Source organism: Daucus carota, chromosome 2 (assembly GCF_001625215.2).
Source record: "Daucus carota subsp. sativus chromosome 2, DH1 v3.0, whole genome shotgun sequence".
In the NCBI taxonomy this organism is placed as follows: Eukaryota; Viridiplantae; Streptophyta; class Magnoliopsida; order Apiales; family Apiaceae; genus Daucus; species Daucus carota.
This window is the reverse complement of record NC_030382.2, coordinates 52,540,840-52,560,148: the sequence shown is the minus strand read 5'-3', so window position 1 is coordinate 52,560,148 and position 19,309 is coordinate 52,540,840. Positions and strand designations below refer to the sequence as shown.

The following is a 19,309-nucleotide window of genomic DNA, read 5'->3' as shown; positions in this document are numbered from 1 at the left end:
GCTACTTCTTCATTTCACATTCATTTTCATCTTCTTCATTCTCCACCTCACTAACATTTCTCTCTCTATATATACATACAACATAAATATATATACGTACACTTTACTGTTCAGAGAAATGGCGGCACCACTCTCAATGCTCGAATCCAACTACGAAGCAGACAAGCTTACATACGAGATCTTCTCCATTCTTGAAAATAAGTTCCTGTTCGGACAAGATGACACGCAACATAAACAACCTGCGTTGCAGCTTGAACACTTGAAATCCGGTAAGCATGTTACCGGAAAAGTGAGAGTTCTCTCCATAGATGGCGGCGGAGCTACTGATGGATTGCTCGCAGCCAAGTCTCTTGTTCACCTCGAATCCCATCTTCAGCAAAAATCTAACAATCCGAACGCCAGAATTGCGAATTATTTCGATGTTGTTGCTGGCTCCGGCGCCGGCGGGGTCCTGGCTGCATTGCTTTTCACCGCCGGGAAAGATGGCGGGCCCATGTTTTCAGCCAAGGAGGCTCTGAAATTTTTGGTTGACAATCGCCGGAAAATTTCAAAGTCGGCGCCGGAAGGAATATTCCGGCGGTTTTATGGGTCGTCGGAGAAAGTGTTCGCGAAGACATTTGGTGAGTTGAGTTTGAAAGACACACTGAAAGCTGTATTAGTCCCTTGTTATGATGTTAACTCTGGTGGGCCCTTTGTGTTTTCCCGCGCTGACGCGTTGGAAATCGACGGCTATGATTTCATGATCAAGGATGTTTGTGCTGCCACGTCAGCCAGTCGATTAGTTGATGTAAAGTCAGTTGATCGGAAAACCAAGATCACGGCGTTCGGCGGTGATGTTGCCATGAACAACCCTACCGCGGCGGCGATAACTCATGTGCTTAACAACAAGCAGGAGTTTCCGTTTTGTAATGGGGTTGAAGATTTGTTGGTGGTGTCTTTGGGCAATGGTGAGGCTTTTACCGCCGGTGTCGCCGGAAATTCTACCCCTTTGCCGGCCGCACTTGTTAAGATCGCCGGAGATGGAGTGGCTGACATGGTAAGTGGTCTCAACAGTTCACATTGTTATGACTTGTTTTTCATTTATTTCTTACAACATAAAATCAATCATACATTTTGTTTACGAGAAAAAATTGTTGTCGGCAGAGTAAATTAGTGTCGGTCTTGCACAAAAAGACAACTTCTCCGTAAATATGTAGGGTTATCTAGTGCCCTCGGTGTCGTTTTTATTTCAGATTTTCATTTATAAAATGAAAATTATTAATAAAATTTTAATACTTATTATATTTAGACTAATTGAGGCGTTTATTGAAATTTTATAGGTTGATCAAGCTGTGTCCATGGCATTTGGGGAGTGTGGAAGTGATTATGTTCGCATTCAAGCAAACAGCATTGTTGGAGCAAACCATGGAAACTCGAAAGTCGGGAAGAAAGACTTGTTGCCGGGAGTGGATGAGATGTTGAGGATGAAAAGCATCGAATCCGTATTATTCAAAGGGAAGAAATTAGTCGAGGATTCGAATCTTGACAAACTAGAATTGTTTTCGGGCAAATTGATCAAGGAGGAAGAGAGGAGAAAAACGAGTATATTACCCACTGTGGTGCTCAAACAAGCTGGATCGCCCAGGACTTCATCTGCCACCACTTTATCCACTGTATCTTCCAACTAAATTAAGCAAATAAGTATATTTAGTGTAGTATAAATTAGTTGAATCGAGTTAGTATTCTTGCGATAAAATTGCAGGGTACTGAGATTGGATTATTTAGAGGAAATTGTAATTGATTTATGGTTTGGCTGAGATCGAGTATGTATATGTAGATATGGATTATATGTAAAGAATCTGGAGCTTGTATCTGTCTAATTGTTTTAAGCCTCTGCTGGATTTAACACACTACATATAATATCATGATTCATCACAAGTTTCGACATGAATTACAAAGTAAAAGAATTCTGTCATTCCTCTTGAATGAAAAGTTGATATACACATCCTTGTTGTATTATAAGAGGAGGGATAGGCGCGCAGTTTAGACAGAGGGGTCAATGAGGTCTCCATTAAGGTAAGCTCTGTAAGCAGCCACAGGCCAGCTGAATCCTCTGAAGAGGAGCTTTGAAGCCAGGGGAACATCGATGATGATCTCCTTCTGTGTTGGCTTCTTCTCATCTCTGATTGCAATTAGGTAGCTCCTTCCGACCCACCCGATCCATCCTGCAATGTACAAGAAGAGAATCCCTGGGGTGATGAACTCCCCCCAGTGTCTTTGATCTCCGCTCACTATCAGATGCGGCAAGCCATCTGATCCACACAGCAAACCTTGCTTGCCATAGTTATCAAACCTGCATTTATGTACATTTTCCCATATATCACATCTTACACGCGACAAAATTTTTTATTTTTTATTTTTTACTAGCTTCCTGAATAGCTTTTGCAGAAATAGTTAATTCCATATGGTTACTAGAGCAAATTTTGACATTGCAAATATTACATTCATAAAATAAAACTACTGTGGTGATATTGTTATTACCTTCTCTTGGTCTTCTCCATAGTGGCCTTGATGGCAAGAGCAGGAGCACTATCTGGTGCATAAATCTTGAGTGAAGACTCCAGCTTCTTCAGTTGTTGCTTCTCCCTTTTAGCAAACTGCTTAGAATCTTTGCATGGTGTCAGCCCTGCGATATCTGCAGATGCTGGAAGGACCGGGGCGGACAGCAGAATCGAAGACAGTGCTAGTGCAGCTGAAAATGCTTTGAGTGAAGATGCTGAACTCTCCTGTTCTGTACAAGTTGAGATGTTATTGTTCTGTGGTGAGGCAGAACATATAATGGTAGCTAGCTTTGGCTTGGATGTGAACTGAGAGTTCAGCTTGGGTGTGGAAGCTGGCTTGTACAAGTTTGTGGATAATGAGAGAGCCATGGCTAGGCTGTGTGTTCTGCAACTGTGTAGTGTTTTTTTTCTTGTTTTCAAGGGGTTGCAGGAGTGTGGAAATAATGTGGATGGCGTTGTGTTATTAGATATTTGATGATTCGATGATTGGTGGTTGCAGAAAGGATAAGATGTGGCAATGAATAAGAAGATGGCTGAGTTGGATGGTTCTTATTGGATGTAGTAATTGATATTCGAGTTTGTAGATTTTACGATCTATGTGGTTTGCCTGAAAAAGATTTGGAAGAGGGATAACAGGCTGGAACAGAATGCAACATTACCCCGTGCAAAGCATGAACGGGGTCGATATATAATTTGAAAATTTATTATTATTATTTAATATTGTTAGGTGCTAAATTGTTTTTTACATGAACTGATAATAATAAATTAAAATTTAATTGACATCTAAAATTTACTATAAATAAATAATTATCTGTGTATTCGTTCTTTAAATTAATAAAATTTTACTAGCCCATCTACATTAATTTACAAGTTTCACTGTACACAGTTTCTTATCTCTGGGCCTTAGACCACTTTGAGCCTTTCACCGTCCCTTCGTCTCAATTTATATAGTTCTCAGCCAATTGGCTAATGTTTGACCCCTTATTAAAAAAATATTTATTCATTATTTTAAAAAATTAAAAATTACATATTAAAATAAACTGGACGTACTTTTTGATGATATTTTTTTTAATTATATATAATATATAAATTTCAGTTAAATAAATTTGACTAGTCAAAAATCAAAAAAACATGTAGAGAGAGTAAATCACTAGGAAATATTGTCCGAATAATCACGATCCAATTATACCTGGTATATAATTTCAAGGGAATGTATATTTATCTTTTATCTAAGCTACACCAACATTTCTGACAAATATAATCAAAATTTAAACTGCGCTAACATTATTCAAGCCAAGACAAGTACAGATTATGAAAACTAACTCTAATAGCAAAACATGTGATGTTCTCCTATAGTAATACACCAGTAACAATTTCAGGAGGCATAAATAATGATTTCAAGAAAATGTACATTGTTTGTAGCTCGCATGAAATTATGAAATTAAAATTAACACAGAGATACATATAATATATTTTTATAAAAAAATATATAATAAAATTTTATTCTTATGACATCAAAAACTTACGATAAATAGATATTGCGCCTAATACCTTAAACTGACCAATAAATAAATTGCACAACAATTACATTACATGTTTCATGACGCAACATGATACAGATACAGCAAGAAGTATCTCCAGGCAATGATCAAACGACAAACAGCGGGATAATTTCATCTCCTTCAACGAGCTAGAGAGTCATAGTAAAAAAACAAATTGAAGATACAGTCAGTCTATTCTTTCCATTGGAGCATCATTGTAGGCAGCATCTGCTGAAGAAGTGTCCATATCATTCAGACCCAATTCCTCGTTCTGCTCCCATGATCTCTCATAGTCCTCAACTGCTCATTCGCAAAAAATATTGCAATAAATTATCAATTTATAAAGGGTAAAGGTATTTATTCTTTAAAAAAAAATTAAGCTTGCAAAGTCGGAGAAACACACCACATCAGGATGCAAATAGTAGTCCTTGTGTAATTTAACATTAGATGGTGTTTGATGTAATTTTGTTTTTGTTTTCAATTGTGTCTTCTAAAAAGTAAACGGAATACTATATTTTGTCATTTTTATTATTAATGACAAATGATTTCTTAAAACATCCTTTAAGAAACAAAAAACACCGGTTTACATGATAAGACCTAAAAAATCATGATGCAAAATATTTGATGTGTTGTAATAGCGTAGGAAGTTTATAGAGTTATATCGAGAGAGTTTTAGTCTACTTTTAGATGAAGAAAACAATTTCATGTTTTCTGAAAGCAACAATTTTATTTATTTTACTACTTTGGGTGAAACCACCAACCCCTCATTTGTTAACTAGAAATAGTTCTTTAGCTATGTAGGCACAGGCTCTTAACAATTGAATTTTAGTGGCCGGATTATTTTGTCTTGCGTATCCAAACCCCCCCCCCCCCTTCCCAATTTTATTCTAGCAGTTGCTATATTCTTTGATAAAACTCCAAATTATCCCTTTGTAAAAGAAATTATGCGATAAACTTTAAATGTCCACGAATCAAGATGCCGAAATGTCATGTGCAACTTACAAATAAAAAAAAATACTGGACTAAGGGGCCGTTTGGCTTAACTTAAAATAAGTGCTTCTTGCTTAAAATAAAAAAGTGAAGTAGAAGTTAGAAGTTAGTTAAGACTTATAAGTGATTAAAGTGTTTGGCAAAAAAGTAGAAGTCAGGAAACAAAAGCTAGGAATCGTAGCTTTTTTTAAGTGCTTCTCGACTTTTTACACAAACAGTACGAATAAGTGCTTCCAACTTAAAAGTTCAGAAGCGGGGCTTAAAAGCCCCGCCAAACACCCACTAAATTTTTAACTTTTAAGAATTTCAAGGGAGAAATACTTACAAGTTAATTGATGGTCTTCGCTAATGTTGTCGGTCACTGGGGCCACAAAAGAATTTGCCAGTGCATCATCTAAAATTAGTGTCCATGGTTCTTCAACACTTAAGAGCTGCAGGAAACATATAAAATTTTCATCAATGCCAAGTGAATATGAGAGTGTACACTTTAGACTCGACAAGATATGCCACCAGGCACCAGTTATATTATAGTTAAAGTTAAGGGCCTAGCTCTCATACTAACAATCTCCCAATCATTAAAAATGACACAATGTGTCTAGATATACTGAGGGCAAGCACATGAATGCTAGCAATGTAAGACAGTATATGCCTTCAAACTGATCACCTTTGTTCGACAAGATCAGAGATCCGTTTGCCAAAATTTGTAACAAATAGGTAAATAAGACCAGAAGGTTTCTGTAAAAAAGTCTGTTACAATTTTTTTTTTATCCTGAACACATGATTGACTAAATTTCAACCTGTACTTTCTAAAAACCGTTTATCACTAGGTTCAAATTAAACTTAACAAATTATCTTATACCAACAATCATGATAGATCCGGCATTGGCTTTTGTATATACTCCACCAGTGGACACTTTTCATACTAATAACCACTTCATAATATTTGCATAGCACCAGCATAACACACCTTCATAAGCTTTGCACCAAAATCCTGCCATTTGTTTTTTCTATTATCGTCGAGACTATCTCCGAAACTATACCCATGCACTCTTTCTAGACCTGCAGTTCAGTTAGGTTTTCAGGTAAGATGATACATATTCTTAAGAAATAAAACTAATATGAAAATCCATCATAGAAAGTATCAGGCCAAAGTAGTCTCATCAACATTAGTAATTTGTAAATAATGGGCAAATAACAAACAAATCATTTATCCTAAGGATTCATTCAACTCGCAAAGTAGAGGTCAAAGATTTAATAAAGGCGCATTATATTTGGCTTTTATTATGGGCTTTCATTGAATTGTCATGGGCTGGCAATCGTAATTTATGCTAGATGTATATAGAATGCCAGTTTATAAAAGTGCCCACCCTACTGTTGCATTTATTTGCAAAATAGACGTACAAAGCCTTGGTCCCGGTGCAAGTGTGACGGACTGGTCTTTTATACAGGATCCTTAAGTTATTCAACAGTAGCTTCTGCCAATTTAATTATTAAAAGAAAGGTAGCAATATTTTAACCTATTATTCTTTTCAACTCGTCAGCAGCTTACAATAACAAAAACTTAGAGGACCTACTAAGCTATAAGCATGCAAGCGAGATAGCAATGAGAGGACCTACTAAACTATAAGGCATAAGCATGTGAGCGAAATAACAATGAAGAACATACATGTAAATTATAATATGAAGCAAAGAATTTGCAGTGGACATTTAATCAAGAGACTCCGAGACCAGGCAGGTGCACTCACTTTCACTAATTTTGTTAAAATTTGTATAAACATTTAATCAAGAAACTACAAGACCAGGCAGGTGCACTCACTTTCACTAATCTTTGTTATCAAACCTTCCACGGTAGTCACTAAACCTCCTAATGTCCCGCTAGCCAGCTCCAACTCGACTTCTGGAATCATCACGCTTGCAGTGTCCGACTGCAAGTCCAAAAATGATAGCAATATGCCATTAAACCTCATTAACACAGGGGGTAACAGAGGGCTCTATATGCTAGCATCAAATTATATGTTAAAAAGCAGAGGCACGAATATGAAATTGAATTCTTAAACACATACAGTAACTTAGCAGAAAGAAATGAGGTTCAATATTCTGTGAGAACACAACAAAATCACCTACAAGCTTAACAACACTTATTAAGTATGTAATATGAAAACACAGCTGTTCTTAAAACATATAATCTCACTTTATGGTCATCTTCCGCTAAATTCTTGATTATCAGACAAAAAATGCAGAACATATCTACAATCAGACATATAGTCTAAAACACCTATTTGTCGAATACATTTAGTAATAACCTAACGAGTTAAGGAACGAGATTTGATAAAAAAAACTACATACTGACCACAAAAGATTTAATTGACATGCATAGACTACTAAAACCACAAAACCGCCTACTTTTTTGCCCAAAACACCATATAAAAAGCTGGAGATAGTCTTCGTTCTACTGAAACTCAAAAGAAGGATACTTAGAATTTGGAAAATGGATTTGGATCTTCACCACGGTCAAAGCAGATCTAAATATAAGTATAGCCATGTTCTTTATTTCCAATCTTCAATTGTGTCCCACAAACTCAAGCCAAGCGATCACTGAAAGAACTGTTTGAAAAAGTCGCATGCTGATATATATCTATCAGAACACCATAAGTCCATAACACCATTAGGTGCTAGACAAAAGCATTTAAAACAGCTGTATCAACATCATTATATAAAGTCTGTCCTATCAACTAGTACCTCACATAAGAATGCTAGTTCTTACTATCCATATAATATGATGAATGCAACAGTCGAACTCATTAAGTATGCATCATCATAAGGATGAAAGCCCCCACACAAATTCATTACTTGCGCATTAATAGATTTCTTGAGTAATGACTTCAATAGAACTATTAGAGGGTCCTGTTGGTGTGCATCCAGTAGGAATTGAACCTACTGGTCAGCCAATCAAGAGTGGCTGCCTCAACCATTCAGCCATGGATGCTTATCAGGGATCCCTTTCATAATATATACCAAATTTCAGTGGAACTGATCATTAGAATAGATAAATTCAATTTAGGAGCCAATGAATAGTTAATAGGTATTAATTCTAATAGAATCGGGAGGGGGGGGGGGGGGGATCATAATTTCTTGAAATTTATTACTTTCACAGTCTCGATTAAATTTACTAGGATCTTTCATCACATTTTTCAACTATTAACCCATGAATTTGGAGGTTAGTACTTTCACGGGATTCACATCATTCAACAAGCGGATGATATCGAAGGTGAAATTTTCTTTGCAGTAGCAGTCCTTCAATATCATACTAACAGTTACAATATGTGTTAAAAAGATTATTTGACAACTTACTGAGTTACTGCTACTTACTACATTTTCAAATTCAATTGGCCCAGAAATAACAGGCTGTAAAACTAAGTAATATTCAAACAGGAAAAGATTTAAAATATCAAAGTTGATTTATATATCTGGTGTGTACTCGAGTCGACAAGTTCCCTTGGCAGTCATAAAATGTAATTTGTCTATACTCAAATGTTTCTTGAAAAATAGTGGAATAATTTGGAAACTAGAGGATTCTAGACACTTGAAAGTAGCCTTTAGTCAACTACACATGCTTTAGGTTCCATTAGCAATGAGGATTAGGGATATCAAATACTGATCAATTAAGAGAGGTCCAACAGCTAAATCAAAGATGGACACCTAGCTTTGTTCTATTTGATATACAAGCACATATAGAAAACGAGATGTTATACCTTAATTACATCACGGCTTAGATCTTTGATATTTTTCACAGAAACTATAACTTTTTTCCCTTTTGAAGGAATAGCGCCACCAGCCTTCAACTGTAAATTTTTCAATAAAATACCAAGACAAAGATATACTTTAAAAGAAAATCAGGTACACAAAAACCAATGCCCTACGAAGAAAAAAATTAAACATGCCAACCTCAGAATTTCGGTAACCACAAGCATCACAAGTAGATGCCATGACAATTACTTCTTGAAAGTACGGGATTTCTGCGCATTTGTTAAGCTTTAACAAATTTGACACATTGAACTGACATGTAGAAAATACTACAACTGAAGTAATATGTGTATATATGTTATGCAGCAAGAAATGGTTAATTATACCGGACATTGGCAGCAAGGTTGAAAGAACACAGAGAATACTACTAGTTATACGTCTACTAGATCTAACAAGCATACCTTCACCATGGGCATTTGTCACAGCCTCACAAGGAAACAAAGATCATAACTAGCAGCAACTGCCTTTTTAAGAAAAGAGTAAAGAGAAATTCTCTTCTCAAAGAACAGGGTTGTGCACCTTACAAGTAGATGTTTTTCTTCTTCTTTAAATAACAAGGTATGGGATCTAAATCCAATAAAAGCAGGACTACAAATCATGTTTAACCAGTATCTGCAAACAAAACTCAATTTCAACAAACATTGGTGGGTATCAATAAGAGAATGCAATGCACAACTTCTAGAGCAAGTTCAGGCAGCAATTGGTGTTGCCCTAAACTTCCTATAGAAATTGTGCGTAGCATTCTCTTACGGATAACTGCCAAGTGTTTGTTGACATATAAGTTCGTTTGTAGGTATTGGTTGACTTTGATCTGTAGTTGTGAAGTCATTAAAACCCTTACCTTGTTACCCAAAGAGGAAGAGTGCAACCCCTTTATACCTCAAAGTATTTCTATTTACTATTTCCCTGAAATTCAGACACAAATACCCATGGTGAAGGTATGCTTGTTATCATGCAGATATCTGCATCATAAAAATTAACATAAATTCTTCATGTCATATATTAATCTACTAATATATAGGAACACGTGGAATGAGGATACTGATTACAAACATCCGGGTTTCACAGCTGACAGAACAGGTTCCACATGTTGAGGGAAATGTCATCACCTGTAAACATGAGTGGCATGTAATATAAAATCGGGTTTAAAGAGTATTCTGTAGCACATTCCTACCGGACAGATTCTTTACCTCTTCTGGGGCAGAGTATCGAAACAAAGCATCAGAGATCTCTGTACCAGCACCCTGAGCAATGGCTCGACGACCAGCTCTTGCCCCAACTGATCCATGCGGTTCTCTAATTACATGAGCAACACCATCATTCGTTCCTTCAGCAGGTGCTTCGCCACCATGTTCTTCCGATTGTGATGGGTTCGCAAGGTAACCCAGTAATGCCTGCTGTTCAGGAGTTCGCTCATAGAACTTAATAGCCAGTGATGGGTCTAGAGAAGGAGCAAACCTATCCAGAACAAATTACTCATCAGACTTCAGTATACATGTAATGCACCGGAGACAGCGAGACTTCAGACTTCTTTAGTAGAATGCAGCAATCGACAACAGATCTGGAACAAAAGTAGCTTTGCCAGTAAACGGCCATAAAAAAACTTCCTAAAAAATGTAATGTATCTTACGGATTCTCAATGTAGCTATTGCCGGCAGGATCATCTAAAACAAAAGTAAAGGGTGAATCTCCTGAAGCACAAGCTCTCAACTTCAACAAGAAACTGTCTATTGCTTCAGCCATGTGGGGATCAATTTTCTGAAATTTGATAGATTGTTATAGCACTAGGCAAGATATAGCTATCATTTCAGATGACAAAATTTACATGGAAAAGACAACAAGAACCTTTCGTTCTTCCTGAAGAGCCTGCAACTCATCCCCAGCACGTACTAATATCCCTTCCACCTAATTTAGAGGGGAAAAAAGAAGGGTCAGCTGCTAGTAAAAGGATACGGGCATCAATGGTCCATTCTGATGCCAAATACGGCGATGGTCTATCAACCACTCTGCCTGTATGCATAATTGTATGTTTCAAAGTCATCACAGCATACATGGTTTAGAACATGTGTCATGTTTGCATATCAATAACTAGTGGATACTAGTGACTAGTAATTACCATTAACAGATATAGGCGGTCATGTGATCTATCTTGTAAAATTAAACATTTCATGAGTATATATGATTGCTGATTAGTATGATAATGAGTGACAACTTACTATGCTAAGTGATTAACTCATTGATCAAAACGGTCATGATGTTTAACCTTGAAGATAGTCAATATTCTCCTCTAGTTCTATGATAGTAGTATGATAATGATTCATGAGTTTTAAAGTTAAGTGTTTCCCTTAATACCCTCAAACACACTTCTTATAACTCATAGTGCAATATATAATTTTTTACAAAACGTACAAAGGTAAGAGCTCTGACAAAATGCCTGCAAGGTAGATTTATCACACAAAATACAGAGTAAGATGTAGAGTAAATACCGTAGATAAAGAGCCTCGCTGAGCTTCCGGTGGAATCTCAAAATCTAGTTCAGGAATCTGCGCCCAGAAGTAGAGCAACAAATTGTAAATTAATAATAAAGAAAATATATTTTCTGCTAAATCATATTTGCCTGCAGACCACTCTGGTTGAGAAGTATTTATTGTCATTTTTCAAACTTCCAAATACACTTTATTCATTGGAAATTTTATTAAAAATCACAGTTGCCTCTAGTTTGCTCTCACATATTTAGCTTAACCAATAAGCATAGAAGAATTTAGGAATATCCAATAATTAGACCCAGGTACGTAATGAATGTAGATATTCACAACAAAACTGAGGATTATACCTTAATTGTGGCACTTTCAGACTTCACCACTTGTCGATTGAGGATCTGAAAAGTAAATCATGTTAGCCTTACGCTACTTTCTGAGATACAGATGGCAATGTGCATTTAAGATTATATATATAGCCATAAATGTATAAATTTGTGTTCAGATTTTTAAAGGAAAATATATTAATTTCATTGCTACAACCTTTCGGTCACCTGGTTGTATTTTCAGGCAATAGTTACACCCTCGAGATTGTATCTCACCAGCAAATTGTACTTCATTGTTCCTGAAGATTAAAAATAGCATCCATAAGATAAGGTTTACATGGCAATTTTAACATTTTATTAATGTTAACATGATTAAGGATGAACTAGAATTACCTCTCACCGCAATGTGTACACTCAAAAGCTGACAATAATATCTGCAATCCAAAAACATATAACTTTAACAAGAAAAAAGCGATTGTTCTATTCTCAATAAATTTGGAGACAACTAAAAGTACAAGTAAACCGCAAAGAAAGAGTGTTGGCTCGTTTTAAGTTCTGAAAAAACTGAAACTTAACCTTCAAAGAAAATCTAAATCAATTTGTTAGTTAACAGGACAAATTACCAGCAGTCTCACTTCTATCAGAAAAAATCATTTTTACCAAGTAGAATAAAGTGATTGATACACTATGAACGACATAAATGCAATTATGCAAACATATACCTTTCTGAAGTTTGGAATTGAAGTCAACAAAAACCTCGTCATCCCCTGTGAAAATAAATCAAAAATAAAATTTGTTGAACATCAATGGTAACAATGAGTAACAAAACTATTAGAAAATGAGAGAAAAATATATTAACGCTAGCTCTTTTAAATATCATATACACATAGGGGTGTAATTAAAACAAACAGTTTGTGAGTTACTCGAGCTTGGCTCTTAAAAAATTCAAATTCTACTCCAAAGAAAGTGAGCCAACCTCAAACTCAAGCTATTCAAATAATTTACCAAGCTGGTCTTTAGCTTGAAATCATTTTTCGTTAGGCTCGCAAGCCTATTCGAGCTTATATAATTATTACTCCGTCTATTTACATATAATTGACGTTTGACACATTCTTAAGTGCATTGACCGCATAGTTAAAATTATTCTTTTTAAAATTTCCTTTTTGTGTAGAAGTACTAATTTGAAATTTTAATTCAAATAAAGAAAATTTTAATGATAACAATTATAACTACACGGTCAATGCTCTTAAAAATGCGTGCCAAAAAGTCAAGCATCAATTAATAGAAAACAGGGTATTTTTATATTTAATTCTTTATTGTGTAAATATTTGATACTTGTATATGTGTACATTCAACTAGAAACGATTTGAACTTAAGCCGAACTTATTGAGTTTGAGCTTCTCTCGATATCTAACTAACCGATTCGAGCTCCAATTTATCAAATTTTTGTGGAGCCGAGCTTCAAACTTGAAATCTACTAGTCCACCGAACTTGAATTCTAGACTGACAGTATTCAACACGGCTCAGCTTGCATACAGCACTATAAACCCCTATATACATGTTCACAAAATATCAAAGTAGTTTAAAAATAACATAACTAGCTTCGAAATTATCAAGCCGATTTTCCAAAACCTAATCGATTATACTCAGAAAAAGAAGGGGTGATAAAAACAACTTAATTATTCAAATAAAAAGTAATAAACTAAAACAAATGAATAACAAAATTGAGGGATAGAGAGGAGGAATTACATTCTGTTGGCAACGCATACAGAGGCTCTCGACCTGATAGAGAGGAGCATCGCCGATTGAATCCGTAGCAATGGCTTCTACTACGTTTCCTATAACATCCGAGTTTGTCTCGTTTGATTTTTGTGATTGTGCCGCCATTTGTAATCTCTCCTGTAGTCCTGTGTGTGTGTATTTGTGTGATATGTCTGTATGAATGTAGTGCTTATTCACAGGTGCTTGAGAATACTGTAACGGATATACTGCCTCGTAGGCCGTAGCAGCTTCTAGGGTTTTCTTCTCCCGTCTATTTTACTGCCCTTGTCAATTCGCCACTGTAATTTTAATTTTATTTTCATTCTATTTTATTTTTTATTTCCATTCTATTTTGTAACTAGTGTTTTAAAAATCTCGGGTTAGCGGATTAATCCTGACGGTGATTTTTGAAATCCTATCGATCATTATAGTTTTTTCTTAATCAAAATAATTTATTAAAATAAAATTTTATATTATTTTAATGATGAACAATTATAAAATTTTTGATATGATAAATATATATTATTAATAAATAACTGCTATAATAATAACTAAATATTGAATAATATTTTAATATTAAAATATATCTGATTTTCACTCCAACTAATTTTTTCGATTAATCCCAGTATTTAATTAATCTGTAACGATAACTAATATTATCAAGCTCATTCAAATAATGATAATAATTTATATAAGATCTAATATGTGTTTGTATTGATGGATTTTTATTATCTTCAATTTTATTAATAACAATAAATGTTCTATATACAAAACTTTTCATCTATTAATTTTTTTTTCCAATCAAATAAAAAAAATAATACATGTCCATTTAAAAAAAATAGTCATAAAATACTTGTTTCTCATTCTTTTCAAATTAATATCTTGAATGTTTTTTTTAAAATGTTTTTGGAATACAATTTTCAATATTTGATTAATATATTTACTCACAGTATTTAAATCGTTGGATTATGCAGGATAGAAATAGAACTAGCATTTTTTTTTTATAGTGCAGGCTTATATGCCTTACAGATTATTATCTGTTCTGATAATTCTCGGCAGTCGAACCAGGTGCCCCGGGACGACAGAGGATAAAACCACCACTAAGAAGGTAAAAAAAATAATTTTTATAAGAAGAACGTATTGAGACCGAAATAGTTGATAATTCGTTGGATGGTGGTGTTTGTTTTGGATAACTAGGAGCTGATTCTAGATTCTGCTTTTCTTGACCTGTTTGTGTAAAGAAGTAGAAGCACTTTTAAGAAGCTGAGAATGCTAGCTACTCTTTCACAGCTTCTGCTTCTTTTCCAAACACTTTATCGACTTATTTACTTCTCACTTCTACTTCACTTCTTTACTATAAGCAAGAAGTCACTTCTTTTAAGCTAACCCAAACGGCCCCTATGTTTATGTGTTTATACTACGACGAGGGCACAAGTCAGTGGTCACAGCCCACAATACTTTCACTGTATTTTTAGCTGTACAAAACAAAAGCCCATTTGGTGCGTGGGCTGTGGCGGACTGGCGGTGCATAAAATGTTGCTGCTAAAATCAATTCATCAAATTCAATCAACTTAACTGCAAGGCCCATACATGCGGTTTGCTTTGTTATTCAGTCCCCATGCCTGGTCAAGTTTGTACCAACAACACAGCATGAAGCCTGGCTCAAAAGAAATAGTCTTTTGAATATGTTTTTATATTAAGCGAGTAATTAGATATTTTCGAAATTAAGCAGATTATAGAACTATTAAATAATTATTAAATGAAATGAGTGGTCAAAATTATGTTAACGTTCTAATATTTTAAAATTAAATTAAGTTTTACAATATGACTAACATTCATGTTTTTGTGCCGAGCAGAATATTCTTATCAAGTTAGATTCATGTACGCCCAACTGATCAAGAACAGCTAGCTAATTAGTTGGTAGTATCAAGTATCAACTAACTGAAAAAACAAAGCCGAGATGCATCTCAACTAAAGCAATATTAAGAGGAAAGTCACTCAACTAACCTCGCTCGCTAAGTTTGGTATCACATTTATTTGAATCTTGTTTAACTTGATCTGGTCACGCACTTTTAATGAAAAATCTCGTTGGCAAAACGCGTTATGGAGCTTAATTTCATATTGCTCATTGTTAGTGCATGAATAGGCTACTCGAAAGCCGAAAGCAATCGATACATGTAATTTCCAACTTGCAAGTAGTTGAGCCTCCATTACAATCTTCTTCTTTAGTTGTTGCTGCATAATACACACTAGCTACTCATATCATGACCTAGGTTAATCATCCTTTTATAACCCACTACTACTCATTATAATTACATGTCATGTACGTGAGAATCACGATACATACAGTGACGGGATCAACGTATCCGTCAAATAGAAATTTTTTAGTAAATAATATCAAGATTAATAAAAATATAATTATTTAATTTAATTTAATAATATAATTTCTTCATTATACAGAGACCAGGAAAAGAGGCAGCATAAGGGGCTTCCTAAATTTCCAGTGAAGTGTTCCTTAAATCCAAACTTGTTAAATCCGAAACTCCTAAATTTACATGATATCACACCTCTTGTAGTCTTGTGCCAAATTAAACAGGTGTACGTAGAGACAGACAATTCACATGGGCTGTTATAAATTGGAAAACCGAGTTTGGAAATGTTGGAGAGGAGGAAAATGTTATTAGAAATGTCAAATTGTATCAGCCCTTGTTACATTACAATCAAACAGTGGAGACGTAATTGGATTGTAAGCCGGTCTTCTAGACTAACAACACATGTATTTTTAGTAACAAAAAAACAAACAAGAAGAAGCTTGATCGTAATGCTGCCTATTTTTCGCACTTCCCATAAAGAAAAACATTGCGGAAGTCATGAACCGCGCGAGCTAACGTCCGATTCCGATTCTTGATCTGTGTGCCACATGCATGCACCCAACTTCTTGCTCACTCCTATTTCTATGCTTATCTTTCTTTCCGTTATCTTTTTTCCTTGTTCGCTGGGTTCCGTTTTCATTTTACTTTATTTATATAGTTTCATTTTTGAGTGTATATGATGATACAATATAACTATATAAGATAATACATTATATATCTATACTATACTATCTATACTATCTATACTATACTATAAAAAGCCAACATAGGTATAATTTGTAGTCGTACAAAATTTTGGTTTGGTACTCTCCTCTAAAACTAAAAGTCTACAACATGTAGATAGCTATTAAACAGTTTCATATACTAAAAACACTCCTTATGTATATTAATATCTTTTTAAATATAATTTATAATTAGTTGAAAAAGATGAAACTACTGTTAATAACATATATTAATATTAAAAAAAATTATAGATAAATGTATAACTAATTATAGATATACAATTTTGAATATTTTTTGTCTAAAATACATATAAATAATTAGAGACGCTACTTTTTAATTATAACGTATTCTACTCGAAATTTAACTCTAACGTGTTCTATTTCATTACAAACACGAACCATTACGTAACATATGAAGATATATGAAAATTTTGATTTAAAATTAATTGAATAATAAACTATCACATATTAATATCAGAAAAATAATTATAGATTGATAATAAATTGTGAAAGCTAAATTTCCGTTAGAAGATATAATCAGTTGGTTAATATAATTTAACTAAAATCCAAATTATTAATACTAAAATACTAATAAAATGGTGTTAAGATTTAAATTATAATTAATAAATTACGAGTTATATAAGCGCCCGTGCTTTGCACGGGTTAAAGGCTAGTATTATTAAAAGCCAACATAGGTATAATTTGTAGTCGTACAAAATTTTTTGGTTTGGTACTCTCCTCCGAAACTAAAAGTCTACAACATGTAGATATCTATTAAACAGTTCATATACTAAAAACACTCCTTATGTATATTAATATTTTTTAAATATAATTTATAATTAGTTGAAAAAGGTGAAACTACTGTTAATAACATATATTAATATTAAAAAAATACTTATAGATAAATGTATAACTAATTATAAATATACAATTTTGAATATCTTTTGTCTAAAATACATATAAATAATTAGAGATGCTGCTTTTTAATTATAACGTATTATACTCGAAATTTAACTCTAACGTGTTCTATTTCATCACAAACACGAACCATTACGCGGTAACATACGAAGATATATGAAATATGAAAAATTGATTTAAAATTAATTGAATAATAAACTATCACATATTAATATCGGAAAAATATTTATAAATAGATAATAAATTGTGAAAGCTAAATTTCTGTTAGAAAATATAATCAGTTGGTTAATATAATTTAACTAAAATCCAATTCATTAATACTAAAATACTAATAAAATGCTGTTAAGATTTAAATTATAATTAATAAATTACGAATTATATATCCGTCCGTGCTTTGCACGGGTTAAAGGCTAGTATGGATTAAAAGTTAAAACGTACTTATCGATGAATCCATCCGTGTATACTTGTACTTCTATTTTACTCGCTTAATTAAAAGTTAAATTTTCTTAATTAACTAGAGTAAATTATGTTGTAAGACTATATTAATATTCTATAAATAATAATTGATGGAAAAAAATAGCCACATTGATCACAGTTTCTGCCTCTTTTAACTAAATTCATCAAAGAGAAACCTAAACTATTAAGTTTTATTTTGGTTTTCGATTGACGCCTTTCTGGGACCCGAAACCTCTCATGGAGTATTCATTTTAAAATGGTCTTTAATCTAAAATTGGTGACCAGAAACTTGTGTGCTAACTTCCTAAACAAAAATTCGTATAATAATTGTATTAAATTATCATAAGTGCGTGTTCCCTGGGCGCGTTTTTTTTTTTTTTTTTTTTCTAGTTGATACACACGCACATGTGGGGAGTTGAACTCCCGACCTCCCGAAGGGGGTACAAGAGCTCTACCACCACACCAACACCTTGTTGGCTTGGGCGCGTTTGTTTGTTGGCCTTATAAATCACAATCAGCTTCCTACGGTATCATTTATCATTTATATATATAATTTATAGATCAACTTTTTCACTTATAAGTAAGAAAATAAAAGGTTGAAAATCCCAATCTTTTAATGAGTTATTTTTATTTTTTAAATTTTATTTACGAAAATGTATAGAATCATTTAAAAAATAATTTATAATATTTTCATATTTATTATTACAATAATGATTTTTATACCTGATAAATTATAAATACTAAAAAAAATATTCAAGCACATTAGTGAAAAATTATTTTCCAATTATAAATAAGTTTTTATTTATAAAATAATAAACACATCTTTATACTTAATCTTTTTTTTTTTGATAAAAAGGAATCAATTCATTAATCAAAAGCCATACGGCATCTACAAATATAATCGAAATTGGACAGACGCTGAATAATATCGCTGTTGAATCCTTCCTTCTTGGAGAGGCAACTAAGCGATTTGAAGATGATTTGAATATATACACTTGTTTCCATCTGATTGGTTTTCACCTGAATGTTCTGAACAATCGACGATAGATACGATCCCATAATAACCTTCAAACCTGAATCAAACCCATGAAAATCATGCCGATCTTTATACTTAATCTAAACAATCATATTATTCCTTTAATTTTTGTACCCTCAATTATTAATTAGTCTCTCTACGTGTGCCCGCACGTTAACCATTACAAAGGATACTTTGATGTTTTAAATTAATTAGCAATAGAAGTATGACTTTGGATCCTACACTTGGTACAATTTCATGTTACAATCACTTCATCCCTGTCGAGGAAGGAACGACTCTATACATGATATGCTTGGAAAATTGTATAATCTTTGGCTGGCCAACTCTTCCATGTGGAGCGAAGTGGCAGAGCAGAATTGAATAACT

At 33.8% G+C, this 19,309-nt stretch overlaps 3 protein-coding genes across 3 annotated transcripts; 1 reads left to right on the top strand and 2 right to left on the bottom strand.

Moving 5' to 3' along the window:
* Positions 1-1,859, top strand: LOC108209738 (patatin-like protein 7). Its single transcript, XM_017380815.2, has 2 exons — positions 1-1,036; positions 1,320-1,859. Exons 1-2 carry the CDS (start codon positions 119-121, stop codon positions 1,665-1,667), a joined length of 1,266 nt encoding a protein of 421 aa, XP_017236304.1. The 5' UTR covers positions 1-118; the 3' UTR covers positions 1,668-1,859.
* Positions 1,860-1,876: 17 nt separating this feature from the next.
* LOC108209739 (photosystem I reaction center subunit III, chloroplastic) lies at positions 1,877-3,011 on the bottom strand. The gene is made up of 2 exons (XM_017380816.2): positions 2,521-3,011; positions 1,877-2,332 (listed from the first exon to the last, which is right to left on the bottom strand). Exons 1-2 carry the CDS (start codon positions 2,907-2,909, stop codon positions 2,023-2,025), a joined length of 699 nt encoding a protein of 232 aa, XP_017236305.1. The 5' UTR covers positions 2,910-3,011; the 3' UTR covers positions 1,877-2,022.
* Positions 3,012-3,999: 988 nt separating this feature from the next.
* Positions 4,000-13,726, bottom strand: LOC108210214 (uncharacterized). Its single transcript, XM_017381509.2, has 16 exons — positions 13,428-13,726; positions 12,401-12,445; positions 12,072-12,112; positions 11,896-11,977; positions 11,709-11,753; positions 11,362-11,418; positions 10,721-10,780; positions 10,506-10,633; positions 10,066-10,333; positions 9,918-9,984; positions 9,017-9,087; positions 8,824-8,913; positions 6,888-6,996; positions 6,039-6,130; positions 5,397-5,502; positions 4,000-4,381 (listed from the first exon to the last, which is right to left on the bottom strand). The coding sequence occupies exons 1-16, from the start codon at positions 13,563-13,565 to the stop codon at positions 4,269-4,271; spliced, it is 1,512 nt and encodes a 503-aa protein (XP_017236998.1). The 5' UTR covers positions 13,566-13,726; the 3' UTR covers positions 4,000-4,268.
* Positions 13,727-19,309: the final 5,583 nt, after the last annotated feature.

Bases quoted from the DNA above. Each gene is read 5' to 3' on its own strand.
- LOC108209738 (XM_017380815.2), top strand. From the start codon at position 119: ATGGCGGCACCACTCTCAATGCTCGAATCCAACTACGAAGCAGACAAG. The intron at 1,037-1,319 runs GTAAGTGGTCTC...GAAATTTTATAG, and splicing joins GAGATGGAGTGGCTGACATG to GTTGATCAAGCTGTGTCCAT.
- LOC108209739 (XM_017380816.2), bottom strand. From the start codon at position 2,909: ATGGCTCTCTCATTATCCACAAACTTGTACAAGCCAGCTTCCACACCC. The intron at 2,333-2,520 runs GTAATAACAATA...ACATAAATGCAG, and splicing joins ATGGAGAAGACCAAGAGAAG to GTTTGATAACTATGGCAAGC.
- LOC108210214 (XM_017381509.2), bottom strand. From the start codon at position 13,565: ATGGCGGCACAATCACAAAAATCAAACGAGACAAACTCGGATGTTATA. The intron at 8,914-9,016 runs GTTGGCATGTTT...AAAAATTTACAG, and splicing joins GTGGTTACCGAAATTCTGAG to TTGAAGGCTGGTGGCGCTAT. The intron at 5,503-6,038 runs GTGTGTTATGCT...TGTTTCCTGCAG, and splicing joins TTGGTGCAAAGCTTATGAAG to CTCTTAAGTGTTGAAGAACC.